General features: G+C 38.0%; 1 protein-coding gene across 1 annotated transcript in view; it reads left to right on the top strand.

Annotated features, from left to right (window-relative positions):
- Caprin1 (cell cycle associated protein 1) overlaps nucleotides 1–13,756 on the top strand; it is a 37,999-nt gene extending 24,243 nt beyond the window's left edge. Inside the window, exons 12-19 of the mRNA XM_036184024.1 lie at nucleotides 1,454–1,515; nucleotides 2,371–2,481; nucleotides 2,617–2,766; nucleotides 3,741–3,891; nucleotides 8,266–8,460; nucleotides 9,025–9,125; nucleotides 9,452–9,515; nucleotides 11,019–13,756. Of these exons, the coding sequence (XP_036039917.1) occupies nucleotides 1,454–1,515; nucleotides 2,371–2,481; nucleotides 2,617–2,766; nucleotides 3,741–3,891; nucleotides 8,266–8,460; nucleotides 9,025–9,125; nucleotides 9,452–9,515; nucleotides 11,019–11,083 (899 nt within the window). The 3' untranslated portion in view covers nucleotides 11,084–13,756. The remainder of the gene's footprint in view (nucleotides 1–1,453; nucleotides 1,516–2,370; nucleotides 2,482–2,616; nucleotides 2,767–3,740; nucleotides 3,892–8,265; nucleotides 8,461–9,024; nucleotides 9,126–9,451; nucleotides 9,516–11,018) is intronic.
- The last annotated feature ends 1,866 nt before the right edge of the window (nucleotides 13,757–15,622 follow it).

The following is a 15,622-nucleotide window of genomic DNA, read 5'->3' as shown; positions in this document are numbered from 1 at the left end:
TTTTTGTTATTTGTTTCTGAGACAGGGTCTCACTATGTAGCCCTGGGTGTTCCACAACTCACTGTTCAGACCAGCTGACCTCAAACTCAGAGAACTATTTGCCTCTGCCTCCCGAGTTCTTGGATTAAAGATGTGTGTCATTATGCTTGGCTGTATTTTTTTTAATCTCCTATAGAAACATGAATTGAAAGTTGATACTAAGATATTAACTTTGGCCTGGTGGTGGTGGCGCACGCCTATAATCCCAGCACTTGGGCAGCAGAGGCAGGTGGATCTCTGTGAGTTTGAGACCAGCCTGGTATACAGAGCTAGTCCAAGACAGACTCCAAAGCTACAGAGAAACCCTGTCTTGAAAAAAAACAAAAACAAACAAAAAAACCCAAGAAGATATTAACTTTGTCTTAAAATAAAGCCAAAAATCTTTGTATTTTATGTTTATTATTTTGTGTGTATGCAAGAATTATAGTGTATGTTTTTATTAATGTGTGTATACATGTGTGCACGCACCACTATTGAGCATGTGGAAGTCAGGACAGCTTGGAGTTGGTTCTTTCTTTCTACTCTGAAAGTTCTAAAGATAAAAAAAACTCAGGATGTAAGACTTGACAAAAGTGTTTCTTAATTCACCAAGCCTTTGTCAACGTCTTGAGTATTAGTAACACTGCTTTCTTGTGCTACTTGAAAAATTAACTTTTTATTTTTATTTCTATATATATGTATACATGTATATGCCAGTGTGTTTTGATGCCTGCAGAGGCCAGAGAGGGTGTTGGATCCCCTGAAGTTGGAGTTACAGGTGGTTGTGAGCCAACTGCTCTGGGTGGTGGAAGCCGAACTCTAGTCCTTTGGAAGAGCAGCAAGTGCTCTTAACTGCTGAGCCATCTCTCAGGGACCAGACCAGGCCTTCTGGGTGTGAGAACTAGGAAATCCTAACTGCTAGACCATGCTACTTTCAGAGGTGGACTTTCTCAAAAGTACTGACACTGGTTATTATCTGTTGTCCACCTTTAAAAAAAAAAAAAAAAGATTTATTTATTATGTATACAGAAGAAGGTGCCAGATCTCATTGCAGATGGATGTGAGCCACCATGTGGGTGCTGGGAATTGAACTCAGGACCTCTGGAAGAGCAGTCAGTGCTCTTAACCTCTGAGCTAGCTCTCCAGCCCTGTTGTCTACCTTTTATTGATACTTTTCTTACTGACATCTTAATTTACCCAGCAAAACACAAAATTGAAACAACTATGAGAGTAAACTATGATCACTGCTGATAAAGTGCTCAGTGCTAATTTGAAAGCTGAAATCTTAGTTGTGCTTTGTAATTTATTTTGAAATTGTTCATTAATCATTTGGTTACAGAAATGGACCCTTAACACTATTTATAATGTAGATAAAGTTGAAGAAAATTGGATTTTCTCTTAACAAATTTTATGTAACATTTTTTTAATTTTGCAGTTCATTCTGAATCTAGACTTGCCCAACCTAATCAAGTTCCTGTACAACCAGAAGCCACACAGGTAAGAACGAATAAGAGTAGTTTTTTTTCCCCCTGAGGACTCATTCTTAGTTTAGTTATTCTGGGATGCATTTGATCACTTTCAAAGGTTCTGTTACAGATTGACAATGGGTAGTTTTTAGAATTTATTTCCGTGCATATATTTGTTTTTCTTTTGATGACTGAATTTTTTTCATGTTTTACACAGTGAGACTTTGTCTTAATATTTTTTTACATTGCTTTGCATATGTAATATTATATTAAAGTGAAATAAATGTCTTTATTTAAGACAGTTGCCAGGCAGTAGTGGCACACACCTTTCATTCCAGCACTCCGAAGGAAGAAGCAGGTGGATCTCTGAGCTTGAGGCTAGCCTGATCTACAGAGTGAGTCCAGGACAGCCAGAGCCATGCAAGGAAACTGTTTTTGTCTCGAGAACTTCCTCCCCCCCCCAAAAAAAAAACCCCCAAAAAAGCAAACCAACCAGTTAACTATTTTACAAGTTGGTGCTTTATTCTAACTAGGCGAATGTTTGATTTAGCTTTGAGATTTAAATATCAGCATAGTTTACAATTGTTAGGTGTTTATTTCATATTGAAACAGTTTCAATATGTAGTCCTGACTGGTCTGGAACTTGAAGTCACAGAGATCTGATTGCCTCTGCCTCCCCCCCAGTGCTGCGATTAAAGGTGTGTGTCACCTGTCCAGCCATATTGTAAAGTCTATAGTCTCAAAATGCAGAGAAAAAGTTCTCTTAGCAGAACATGTCTTTTCTTTGAATCTGTTTTAGGGTTGGTATTATGATTATTATTTATTTTTTGTAATGGTCAATTTAGTTAGAAAAAAAATAAGATTTGAGATTGTTATTTCTGTACAGGTTCCCTTGGTTTCATCCACTAGTGAGGGGTATACAGCGTCGCAACCCTTGTACCAACCTTCTCATGCTACAGAGCAGCGGCCACAAAAGGAACCAATCGATCAGATTCAGGCAAGTTCTGTTACCAAGCATGAATTGGGATGGTACTTTAATTATAAAGGCATTTGTGTCCTATTTTACTTAACAGGTAAAAGTTTTGAGTTAGTTTCCCAGTAAAGTATATTTGTTTATTCACTTTGTGTTTAGGCAACAATATCTTTAAATACAGACCAGACTACAGCATCATCATCCCTTCCTGCTGCTTCTCAGCCTCAAGTGTTCCAGGCTGGGACAAGTAAACCTTTGCATAGCAGTGGAATCAATGTAAATGCAGCTCCATTCCAATCCATGCAAACGGTGAGCAATTAACACTGTTTAGTGTGTACTAAGAATCATGCTAAATAGAGCTGAGGTGTATCTGTATGTACTGTTGTATCTGTGTTATATTTACTGACCACTAGACAGACGCCGATTGTTAGATTTCTCAGTGATGAATTTGAGCCTTAGGAGTCACTCATATTTAGATTTTTAGCTTTATCCCAAAAGTTACAAGATTTAACAAAGTTTGAACAAAATAAAAAGGCCAGAAAGAGGAGTCAGTGGGTAAGGTCCTTGTTGCCAAGCCTTATATTCTAAGTTTAATCCCTGGAACTCATGGTGGAATAAGAAATCTGAGTTCGCCGGGCGGTGGTGGCGCATGCCTTTAATTCTAGCACTCGGGAGGCAGAGCCAGGCGGATTTCTGTGAGTTCGAGGCCAGCCTGTTCTCCAGAGTTCCAGGAAAGGCGCAAAGCTACACAGAGAAACCCTGTCTCGAAAAACCAACCAACCAACAAACAAAAAACAAAAAAGAAATCTGAGTTCTTAAAGTTGTCCTCGAACCTCCACATGTGCAGTTCATACACATAAACATATACTAATTCTTTAAAACAAGACAAGGGAGTGTCATATAAATGTTTGGAGTTAGAACCTTTTAGCTTAATCTTTTTTTGTACTGGAATGTTTGAAAGTAAAATTTAGGCGTTTTACTTCACTGATTCATCAGTAATTACTTTAAAATTATATAATTACTAAAAAGAGTACTATAATCTGGAATATAGTTGAATTAATGCTTGACAGAATTCCTGAAGAATTAAGCACTTACAATTTTTTTTCATTAATACATTGAGTCTAAATAATGCCTCATCAAAAGTTTGGTAGCTTATTTTGTTTGTGGTATGTGTGTATTTTGTAGTTTTTAAATTAGTATTTGAAGGAAAGCCAATGATAAGATATTCCATGTCTAAAGCAAGAATAGAGGTATGAACCAGTTATTTACTTCATTGGCTACAGGTGTTCAATATGAATGCCCCAGTTCCTCCTGTTAATGAACCGGAAACTTTGAAACAGCAGAGTCAGTACCAGGCCAGTTATAACCAGAGTTTTCCCAGCCAGCCTCACCAAGTGGAGCAAACAGAGCTTCAACAAGATCAACTGCAAACAGGTAAGGCCAGGGTGACTTTCTTCTCAGTCTTTTTTTACTTTTGTTTTTTAAAATAATTTATTTTTGAAATTATAAAATAATGAGGTGATAACATCCTTTTTCCTCATTTCTTGTCTCAAAATCTCCCAAGCCTCCTGTCTTTTTCAAATTCATTGCCATTTTTTCTCTTAATTGTTGTTAACATGTTTATGTATTCCTAAATACATATTATAACCTATTCAGTCTGTATAATGATATTTGTATGTTTTCAAGGCTGACCATTTGGTATTGGATAATCAGTTGCTCTGCTCTTTGCTGAGGAAGACTTTCTCCTGCTCTCAGCATTCCTTAGTTCCCTCTTGTTCTTTGTCTGGGGTTGAGGCCTCATGAGTTTCTTCCCATTTGCTTTATAATGTTTATTGGTGTCATCCTCTCGTAATTCATGTTTAACCATCTGTGCTGGGGAGACTTTATTCATTTAGCTTCTGATGTTTCTAGGAGACAGAATCTCAAAGCAAATTGCCTATTTGGGCTCTTAACAATCCTACCTCCCCTTCTGCAATGATTCTGAATCTTAGGTGCCAGGAGAGTTGTATTGTAGATGAATCAGATACTTGGTTAGCAGTAGGCCACTTAGCTTAGAAGCAATAGGTTGGCCAGTCCCTCCCCTCCCGAATTTTTTGAAACAGGGTTTCCTTATGTTTCCTCAGCTGTGCTGGAAACTTGCTCTGTAGACCAGGGTGGTCTCTCAGAGATCTGCTTGCCTCTTTGCCTGAGTGCTGGAATCAAGGTGTGTGCCACCATTTCCCAGCTTGGCTTGGTTCTTAACATGCTAAAATGTTGGGCAAAAACATAACATTGACTGTAATTGGTGGACTACATTGAAATCCTTTTTGGCCAGTAAGATCATAATTTAGAATGTTTTTATACATACTAAGCGCACTTATATACACACAAACAAAGCACATAAGCACTTAAAAATGTTGTTGAAAAAAATAGAACTTTTTCATGTGCACACATGTTCCATGTCATGCATGTGGCATCTAGGGAACCACTTTGAAGTCAGTTCTCTGCTTGTCCATCAGTGTGGGTCACAGGCTTGCAGGGCAAAAACACTTTACCCACTGAATCATCTCACCAGCCCTGTAATAGGCTTTTCTCAACTGTAGTCACTATTGTATGTAATAAATCTCTTAAAGTCCTCTGCACTTGGGGATTTTTTGACTTCTTTCCATTCTGTATGCAAATGTTACCTCAGGAATACTTACTTTCATCATTCATTTCAAATACAGCTTGCTTTTTGGTCACTCATTTTTTATCTTTTATTAGAGTAGTAAAACTTCCAAGTGGACAAAGAACTGTGTTGATAATTTATATTCCCTGTCTCTGGACAATGCCTAATGTGTTCTAGGCCTGGCATTAATTTGAATAAAATCTAACTAGTAACTTGTTCCTACATGAAAAAAAGTACCTGGCAAAGAATCTGTTTTTTCCTTTAAGACACGGTTTGTGTGTTATGGAACTTGCTTTGTAAAATGGGCAGGGCTGTAACACTTAGATAAAACCCGTCTTTCTCTGCCTTCTGAATTTTGGGTCTGAACGCATATGCCACCATGCCTGGCTCGGCTTTCCCTTTGTAAGCTACTTTCTAAACAAATAAATAGAAATCCTGCTACACTGGAATATTTACCAAGTTTTAATTGTGTTTTTTCCCTTTTTTGGTAATAAATTTCTTTCTTGGCATGGGTACTGCACACCTTTAATCCCAGTGATCAGGAGGCGGAGGCAGGCGGATCTCTTGAGTTTCAGGCTAGCCAGGGCTACATAGTAAAATCCTTTATCAACAAACAAAATTTATGATTTATTAGTAGTAGATGTTTGACTTAAATACTCATTAATTTTTGTTTTTATTTCTTTGTTTTTATATCCCAACCAATGGTTTCCTCTCCCTCTTCTCCAAGTTCTCCCATCCCCACCCTCTCCACCCCAACTTCATCTACTCTTTAGAAAGCGGCAGACAAACTATGGATATTAGCCAGCCATATCAAGTTGCAGTGAGACTAGGGACCTCCTCTTCTGTTAAGACTGGATGAGGCAATCTAGTAGGAGGAATAGGTTCAAAAAGCAGGCAATAGATTCAGAGACAGCCCCTGCTCCCACTGGTAGAAGGCCCACAAGAAGACCACGTTACACAACTGTAACATGCAGAGAGCCTAGGTCAGTCCCTTGCAGGCTCTCTGGTGTCGCTTCAGTCACTGTGAGCCCCTATGAGCCCAGGTTAGTTGGTTTTGTGGGGTTTATTATAGTGCCCTTGACCCCACTGGCTCCTACAATCCTTGCTCCCCCTCTTCTACAGGATTCCTGGAGCTCCCCCAGTGTTTGGCTATGAGTCTCTGCCTCTGTTTCCATCAGTTGCTGGATAAAGCCTCTCTTGATGACATTTAGGGCTAGGCATCTATGAGTATAGTAGAATATAATTTTACCTGTCTGGGTGTTTTGCCTGCATGTTTGTGCACCATATGCTTGCCTGGTTACTGGAGGAAGCCATAAGAGGCTTTGGATTCTTGGAATCGGGAGTCACAGATGGTTATGACCCTCCATATTGGTGGGGACCTCTTTATGGGTGCTGGCAATTGACACAGGTCCCCTGGAAGAGCAGCCACTGCTCTTAACTCTGTAGAACTTTAATACAATTCTTAGATAAAATGTGATTTGATAGCTGGGTGTTGGGTGGTACATACCTTTAATTCCAGCACTCTGAGGCAGAGGCAGTTGGATTTCTGTGAGTTCAAGGCCAGCCTGGTCTTCAGAGTGAGATCTAGGGCAACCCTGTTAAACAGAGAAACCCTGTCTTGAAAAACCAAAGGGGGAAAAATGTTTTGATGGTAGGTGTGATGGTGCATACTTGTAATCCAGCCCTTGAGAAACTGAGGCAGAAGAGAGTCTTGAATTCAAGGCCAGCCTGGGCTATGTAGTGAGACTTGTCTCAAGACAACAGCAAAAATATATGATTTGAAAATTCAGTTTAGTGTTCAAGATAATAAATGTAATTTGTACTTGACATTTGCTTGACATTTTTATGTTGAATATAATCAAAGATAATGTGTATAGAAAGATTATATCATGAATAATATATAGTTCAGCTAAAGCTCGAAAGATGCTATGACCCTTTATTCTTCTCTGCATAGGCGTTTTCTGGCTTTTCATGGCAAAGAAAAGGCAGTCTCTGGAATTTCTTGGGGGTGTGTGTGTGTGGTGGGGGTACACAAGTTAAATTTCCAGAAACTAGTAGTGTTGCATGAGCTGTTTCTAGTTCTACTATTTCCCTCATCTTCCAAAGGTACTTAGAATTTTTTTACTTTCCTATGTATAATAAACACTGGAATAATAATCAGATAACCTACATTAGTAATTTATGTTTTATGTTTTGTATAACTTTTCATTATATAGGTTGAGAAGGAGTGGTTGGGTAGGTGGGAGCAAAGTAATGTGAGCCCTTAGAACCAGCCCTTCCAGTAGGTTGAATGCCAGTATGAGTACCATTTAGCTGTCTTCTAAGTCAGCTGTACTTGTTATTCTAGATAGCCACCAAAGGATGGAAGTTGAAAGCCTCATGTTTCACATACAAAATTGATGACATTTTTTTATAGAGCCACTTAGCTATGAGTATGGTTTTGGATGTTTCACTGTGTGCCAAGGGAAATAAGAAACTATAAGAAAATGTACATTACTAAGGAGAGTTATAATGAAAAGCAATGACATACACACTTTGATTATGGATTTTGTGAATTATGGAGTTTATTTTTGCTAAAAGTTCAGTTATCAGCCAGGCGGTGGTGACGCACGCCTGTAATCCCAGCTCGGGAGGCAGAGGCAGGTGGATCTCTTGAGTTCAAGGCCAGCCTGGTCTACAGAGCGAGATCCAGGAGAGGCTCCAAAGCTACAGAGAAACCCTGTCTCGAAAAACCAAAAAAAAAAAAAAAGAAAAAAGAAAAAAGAAAAAAATAAAAACTAAAAATAAACTAGGGTTGGGGATTTAGCTCAGTGGTAGAGCACTTGCCGAGCAAGCGAAAGGCCCTGGGTTCAATCCTCAGCTCAAAAAAAAAAAAAAAAAGAGTTCAGTACTTTGAGAAGGTGCTGGTGTTAGAGAGCCTTTTCCAATTTTATGTGTGGAAGAATGGTGTATTGTAAGTTCTGATATAAGCAGTCTATAATTACTATTGGGGAAATGACCCTCTTTAGGTTAATCTTAGAAGTGGTTAGGGAAGAATTAGGGACTTCATTAGTGTTATAATTTCCTATTATATAATGAGTGTTGATTTTGTATAATTCAGAAAGCATGTGTGAAGAAAGGACAGTGAACTCTATTTATGTATGCACATTTTCCTTTAACAGTGGTTGGCACTTACCATGGTTCCCAGGACCAGCCCCATCAAGTGCCCGGTAACCACCAGCAGCCTCCCCAGCAGAACACTGGATTTCCACGTAGCAGTCAGCCTTATTACAACAGTCGTGGTGTGTCCCGAGGAGGGTCTCGTGGTGCCCGAGGCTTGATGAATGGATACAGGGGCCCTGCCAATGGATTTAGAGGTAAAGAAATAAAGCAACTTGGGATTACTTTTTGTAGTTTCAAGTCTCCTGATTTGTAAAATACGTAGAGATATGTCTCATGATTTTTGGGGAGAGTTGGCTCTCTATTAGTGCCCTAATGTATAATTTAAACATTTGAAGTGTATGTTGTGTATGTGTGACCTCAAACTCAGATCCACCTACCACTGTCTCTTGAGTGCTGGAATTAAGGGCATGCGCCACCATGCCTGGCTAATTTTGCCAGTTTTTTAATGACAAAACTGGAAGAGAAAAATTGAGCTGTTTGTTTAAAGGTTTGTCTGAGTTACAAGTTTGGTGTGTGTGTGTGTGTGTGTGTGTGTGTGTGTGTGTGTGTGTGTGCGCGCGCGCGCGTTCATTCCTAGATGGACAAAAAGTATTATCTAAAGCAGATGGTACTTAGATATTGATAAACAGATTGGATCAAGACTGGAAATTTAAAATTAGTTTAAATAAGTAATGTGGCATGCATTTTTTAACCCTTCCCTTTAAGGAAACAAATTCCTTGTAAGGAAAAGTAAATTATTTCCTTGTCCTTAATTCTAGGAGGATATGATGGTTACCGCCCTTCGTTCTCAAACACTCCAAATAGTGGTTATACACAGTCTCAGTTCAGTGCTCCCCGGGACTACTCTGGCTACCAGCGGGTATGTAAGCATGGGTGGATCTCAGTAACTAAGTGATTTGGGGTTAATTTTGTGGTGTCCAACATACTTTGTTATAATAATGATGGCTTTGTTTTTTTTTTGAACACTCATCTATAACCACATAATGTAGTTTGCTAAAAGTGGTATCAAAATGGAACTATATGTAAACATTCTTGAGTTTAATGGAAGCACAGTAAGAATAGAGTAACTTAGCTGTAGTCCACTGATGTCTAGGAGTCATCTATTCTGCTAGTGTTAAGCGCTAAGACTTGATATAGGTATTCAAAATTACTTTCCTTTTCAGTACTAACTAGCTTGTCTTTTAGGATGGATATCAGCAGAATTTCAAGCGAGGCTCTGGGCAGAGTGGACCACGGGGAGCCCCACGAGGTAATATTTTGTGGTGGTGATCCTAGCTCCTATGTGGAGCTTCTGTTCTGGCCTTGGAAGAGCTGTTCATAGTCTGCATGTAGGTTATATGTTAGGAGTGCATTTATCTTTTCCAGACTTGTTGCTAAAGATTAAATGAAATGCTTTGTTTCTAAAATTTCATCTTGAATCCAAATTTTAATTTTTGAATGACTTTCCCTGTTATTGTCTTGAAAATCAGAACATTTTCTCTGCCTCAGAAAAGTGTTTTTCCAACTGGAAATTTATTTTTCAGGTCTTAAAACCTGCTAAATGTTTTTAGGAAGTACTTACTGAAACTTTTTGTAAGACATTTTTGGAACGAGATTGAACATTTATATAAATTTATTACCCTCTTTGATTTTTGAAACATGCATATTTTAGGCTCAGAAGCCCTTTAATGGCCAGATAGCCACAGGTACATCTAGAGAACCATTTAGAAGTGACAGACTAATTGTAATTTGAATACTTTTAGGAACAATGTTAGCGATTTAAATATCAAGTGTATTTCTGATAGAACTCCCAAATTCTTAGCAACTTAATTGGAATTAAACATTAGAAGTTTAGAGTCTTTGTTTCATTTGTCTTTCAAGTAATGAAAATAATTTCTCACATGGAGAAGTTAATCTGTTGAACAATTAATTATAGGTAGCATTTCATGTAATCTGAAGTTCTAAATGGTTCTCTGATTAAAGGAGGTTAAAGAATTAGGTTTCTAACAGTTATTGGCTGGCCATGACATGTATAAAATGTATATTAAGGAAGAACTATAAAGTACTTTAATTTGAATGCTAGTGGCAATTGACGGTTAAGAAAGTTCTTTAAAAAAGGTTAATAGGTCATCTGGGAAATACTGACTTGAAGTATCAAAGGTATTTGCATGTGAATGTGGGTTATGTTCTTCTGTCCCACCTTGTAGCATATTCTATGAAAGTTGAGTTAAATGATAGATAAAATATGTTTTAACAAGCATGTAAAAAGTTATTTTACCTGTTATAAGTCAATATACAACTTTGAATGTTATGTAGTTTCTTTTTAACAGTTTAGGTAAAAAGGTCTGTTTTCATTCTGGTGCTTTTATTAATTTTGATAGTATGATGTTACTTACTATTGAAATGTAAGCTAGCGTGTACATTAGAATGTAAGCTCCATGAGAGCAGGTACCTTGTCTGTCTTCACTGCTGTATCTATTCCCAACGCCTCATGACAGTGCCTGGCACATAGTAGGCACTCAATAAATACTTGTTGAATGAATGAATGAGTGAGTACTGGTGGAATCCTCCATTGGCTCTACCCTTCTTGTAGCTAGAGAACAGGAGCAGATATACGAATGACAACTTCCAGGACAGGTGGAACTTGAACCTCTTAAGCCCAATAGTGTGCTGACAAGCTGCCCACATGCTTCTTGACTGCAGGTGAAAGTCTGCTTGAAGGCAAAACAAATAATACTTGAAAGAAAAATCAAATGCCATTTTTGTCTTCTAGGTCGTGGAGGGCCCCCAAGACCCAACAGAGGGATGCCGCAAATGAACACTCAGCAAGTGAATTAATGTGATTCACAAGATTATGTTTAATCGCCAAAACACACTGGCCAGTGTACTATAATATGTTACCAGAAGAGTTATTATCTATTTGTTCTCCCTTTCAGGAATCTTATTGTAAAGGGACTGTTCATCCCATAAACACAGGACTACAATTGTCAGCTTTATATTACCTGGATATGGAAGGAAACAATTTTTACTCTGCATGTTCTGTCCTAAGCGTCATCTTGAGCCTTGCACACGATACTCAGATTCCTCACCCTTGCTTAGGAGTAAAACATTATATACTTATGGGGTGATTATATCTCCACAGTTATTTGAAGTGGCTTGAAAAAAAAAAGCAAGTTTGACTCTTTGATACTGGATAAAATCTACAATCAGCCCTAGAATTATTCAGTGGTAATTGAGAAAGCATTTTCCTTGAGAGGAAGATGGAAGGAGTGGAGTGTGGTTTCGCAAAACAACTACATTTCACAGCTTTTCCTGTTAAATTGGAGCACCAGCTGATTAGAAGCATACCAAATTATGCATGGGTCCTTAATCACACAAGTGAGGCTGGCCACCAGCCTTGGCAAAGCACTAGTCATCTGGCCAAACAACTGTGATTAAAAACACATGTAAATTGCTTTTTAGTAGTGGATATGGTGTAAGACAAAGCCAAAATACAAATTAGGCTTTGATTGGCTCTTCTAGAAAAATATGCAACAAATATGGGGTATGATCTGGATGGGTTGCTTCTGTACTCAATGTGAACTATTTAGATACCTTTCAAAACACTTAACAGTTACTCTGAAACAGTGACTTACATGAGGATTGGTACTGTATGTCATTCCTCACGATAATGTGCATTGTCGTCACTAATCCTTGGTTCTTGCTGTATTGTTATCTGAATTGGTGTAGGTACTGATGAAAATCTCTAATGGATGGATGGATAATCATAACACTTTTGGTCACATGTTTTTCTCCTGCAGCCTGAAAGTTCTTGAAAAAGATCAAATGCCTGCTGCTACCACCCTTTTAAAATTGCTATCTTTTGAAAAGCACCAGTATATGTTTTAGATCGTTTTCCCTGTTTTAGGGAAATGACAGACAGTAGATTCAGTTCTGATGGTATAAGCAAAACAAATAAAACATGTTTCTAAAAGTTGTATCTTGAAACACTGGTGTTCAACAGCTAGCAGCTAATGATTCACCCCATGCATTGTTAGTGTCACAGACTTTGTGGTTATGTCTAGCAGCTGTTTCTGAAGGAGTTTTACTTATCTTTTGTCTGATTTAATTCTCCTTTTCTTGTGGAGACATTTTTGTTCAAAGTGTTGATTCCTTGCCTTAGATGCATAGGGAGAGTATACAGTTTGGAGATGGAAAGTTTAGCAGTGACTTAGCCATATGTTCTGTGTTGGAATTTGTGCTAGCAGATTGAGCACTAGTCCGTGCCTATCTTAATGCTGCTTGTTGTCCCATTCCATTTTCCTCCATGGAGAATTAATTCCTCTTGTTAAACAAAGGCTACTAAGTTAATGTTGTTTTCTGTATGGAATTAAATTTTATTTTTAGCCTTTAGCAAACATTTTTCCCAGCAGGTAATCAGCTACTCAAAAGCAAAACAAAATTCTCAGATATTCATCATTAGACAACTGGAGTTTTTGCTGGTTTTATTGCCTACTAAAAATGGTTAGGCTATCGAACATTCCACATTCAAAAGTTTTGTAGGGTGGTGGATAATGGGGAAGCGTCAATGTTTATTTTAAAATAAATAAAATAAATTCTCGACTTTCCTCATGTGTGGTTGTGGTACATCATATTGGAAGGGTTATCTGTTTACTTTTGCCAAGAGTATTTTGTCAGCACCTCCCCTTGTGTGCTTTAAATGACATCTGCCTGGGATGTACCACAACCATATGTTAGCTGTATTTTAGTGGGATGCTTTAAAACATTTGTGGTTTACTGAATAATTACTAGATGGTGTGTGCTTTTGAAGTACTATAGAGAACTAAATTTGCTATATGTGTATAAAATAATTTCATGGTATTCAGAAATCAGAATCAATGTAAAATAAGTTCTTTAGTATTGAATTTGAGTTCTAAGGTGAGTGCAGAATGGCTTCTACACACAGTGTAGGGCAGAATGTGCACGATGTGTTTGTAGTTTGACTTCTCTATTTTCTAAGAGTTGCTTATTCCTTTCAAGAGCACCATATACTTAGGTGTTATTCTACAACTACTGGTTTAATATGTAAAATGTTTTTTTAATGTTTCAATTTAGACTTTTTCTTAAGGAATGCCTCACTAGACAGAACTACTAAAGTAGTTCCATTAAGACCTGAGTTCTGGTACTCAGTATCTTGTATAATATGCAGAAGACCTTTGGTTTGGTCAAATGTGTATTTTAGCAGAGTGCAGGGAAATGATTGTCACACTCTCAGTGTAGTAAGAATATGAAAGATCTTGTACATGCACAATTACCAGTATGTATATATACTACATGTGTAATGAAAATGCCCCCGTCCCCCCACACAAAAATCTTTGTTAAAGGTAGCATGTCATTGGTTACTTTTTGGTTAGGGCTATTTTATTACCAGGCCCTAAATATTCCTAAAAAAAGAAGAGTTTTTCCTTCTCTCTTCTTTTGATCATTGTATCTTGATATTAAAACACATGACCTTGCAATGATTGTAGTAAATTAACTTCTATAGTTCTTTTGTCTCCATATATATGTACATATACATATATATGCACTCATACAATGCTATTGTATAGAGCCTTCAAAGAGACATGAGAATGTATGCTTATTCTCAGGTTCATTCACTAAGGTGCTTAGCTGACAACCAATTTATAAGTGCAGAATATAGTTGAGCAGCTTCTTATGTGTGCCAGGCAATTTGTATTGTTTGTTATATTTTTCGATGGTACATCTGATTAAGGGAAATGGGGTATAGATATGACTGAATTCATACCCTTCATTTCAGCCTTAAGCTTCTGAATCTGTATCCTACTTGAGTTATTAAGTACTCTGTTTTATTGAGTGTAAGTTATACTTCAATCACTATTGTCCTTGAGCTTTTCCCCTTTATGGAGTTAATGGAATAGAAATCTAGAAAAGTTAAATCAGGCTTTTCTTTTACTATTTTGAATTTATAAACATCCATGAAAAGACTAGAGAAAGTTTTAAATTGCATTAGCAAAGCCTGTGAGTTGCATATGTCCTAAGAAAAACTCCTTAAATGCTCCTTGTGGGAGAAGAGGAGACACTGGATCTGGTCTTTCAAGAAAAAGGCTAGACTACTGTTTGTTTTACATTATACATAATAAGCTATTCTGAAGCTTATCCAGTTGCCTGCTGCTGCCTTGGTCCTTCACTATTGACATTGGAAGAAGCAGTTTCTCAGATCCACTTACTAGTCAGGTTTTGGTATATTAATTTGTAAGTTAATTTCCTATAAGTACTGTATTTCATTAGGGAGACAACTTGAACTTCATTAGCACATTTGGGTATTCTTTGCCTGGCATTATGGCCAGTGTACATTCAGTGGTGGCAAAAAGAAACAATCAGGACACTGATGGAGTGGGCCAAATGTGTGTGGTAAGTGACATGATTCAGCTGTGGTTGATAATAAATGTGGTGTGACGTAGTCAGTGTGATCAGGTGAGACTTCATTGAAAGAGATAATTGAACTAAGATACATACATGGGAAATGGTAAACTGGACAAAAGAGAAGCAAAGAGGCCCACGCTTCCGTGACTGCTGTTTGGTTTAAGCTTTAGCAAGATCTGGTTGGGGAAACTAATAAGGGCAGTGTTTTTTCCATGTTCAGTTTTTGTCTCTTAACATTTGGAAGCTAATGAAGATTTTCAAATGGTGTATGTATTGTTTGGGGGTCGGGATAGTGGGCCATCTAATAAAACTGCCATTTAAAAGACCCTTGCAGTGTTGAAAACCAAAGTTTATGGGTCAGTGGAATCCAGAAGATACATTTCATTCTTTGCAGCAAAGATGGCAGTGGTGAGGGGCTAACAGATTCCCTGTGTCCACTGAGTATCTTTGGTTAATAGGCTGCATCTCTGTTTTACTTATGAAAGTGACCTAATCCAGTTCACTGTTCTGTAATTAGTTCTTTTTAGTTGGTTTGTTTAGAAGTATAAGTCCCAAGACCCTCATTCAGAACTCATACTTGATATTACGTTAGTGAGAGATAGTAGGCCGGTGACATGGCTCAGCAGGTAAGGGCACTGTAGCCAAGCCTGACCAAAGTTTTTAACTCCCTCTAACCTCCCCAGGTGTGTAGTGCTATGCTCATACCCATTCTCTCTCAATAGACATTTAAGATTTTTGGTTGTCTTGAATATTCCAAACTGGCCTACGACTCTGTGCCAACTGTTTTCGTCCAACCACTGGAAGGGGGTTAATAAATTGAATGCAGTGTTTGATGTCTTCATACAGTCCTTAAGTAAAATCACATGGTTCCCCAGCTTAGCACAGCCATCTAGCACTGTGGCCACTCTTCCCCTGCCTTACTCCTTTACATTCTAGACCAGAAATGTACCATAT

The sequence above is a fragment of the Onychomys torridus genome, chromosome 4 (assembly GCF_903995425.1).
Source record: "Onychomys torridus chromosome 4, mOncTor1.1, whole genome shotgun sequence".
Classification (NCBI taxonomy): domain Eukaryota; kingdom Metazoa; phylum Chordata; class Mammalia; order Rodentia; family Cricetidae; genus Onychomys; species Onychomys torridus.
The sequence above is the reverse complement of the archived record's forward strand: the minus strand, read 5'-3'. Positions and strand labels throughout refer to the sequence as shown.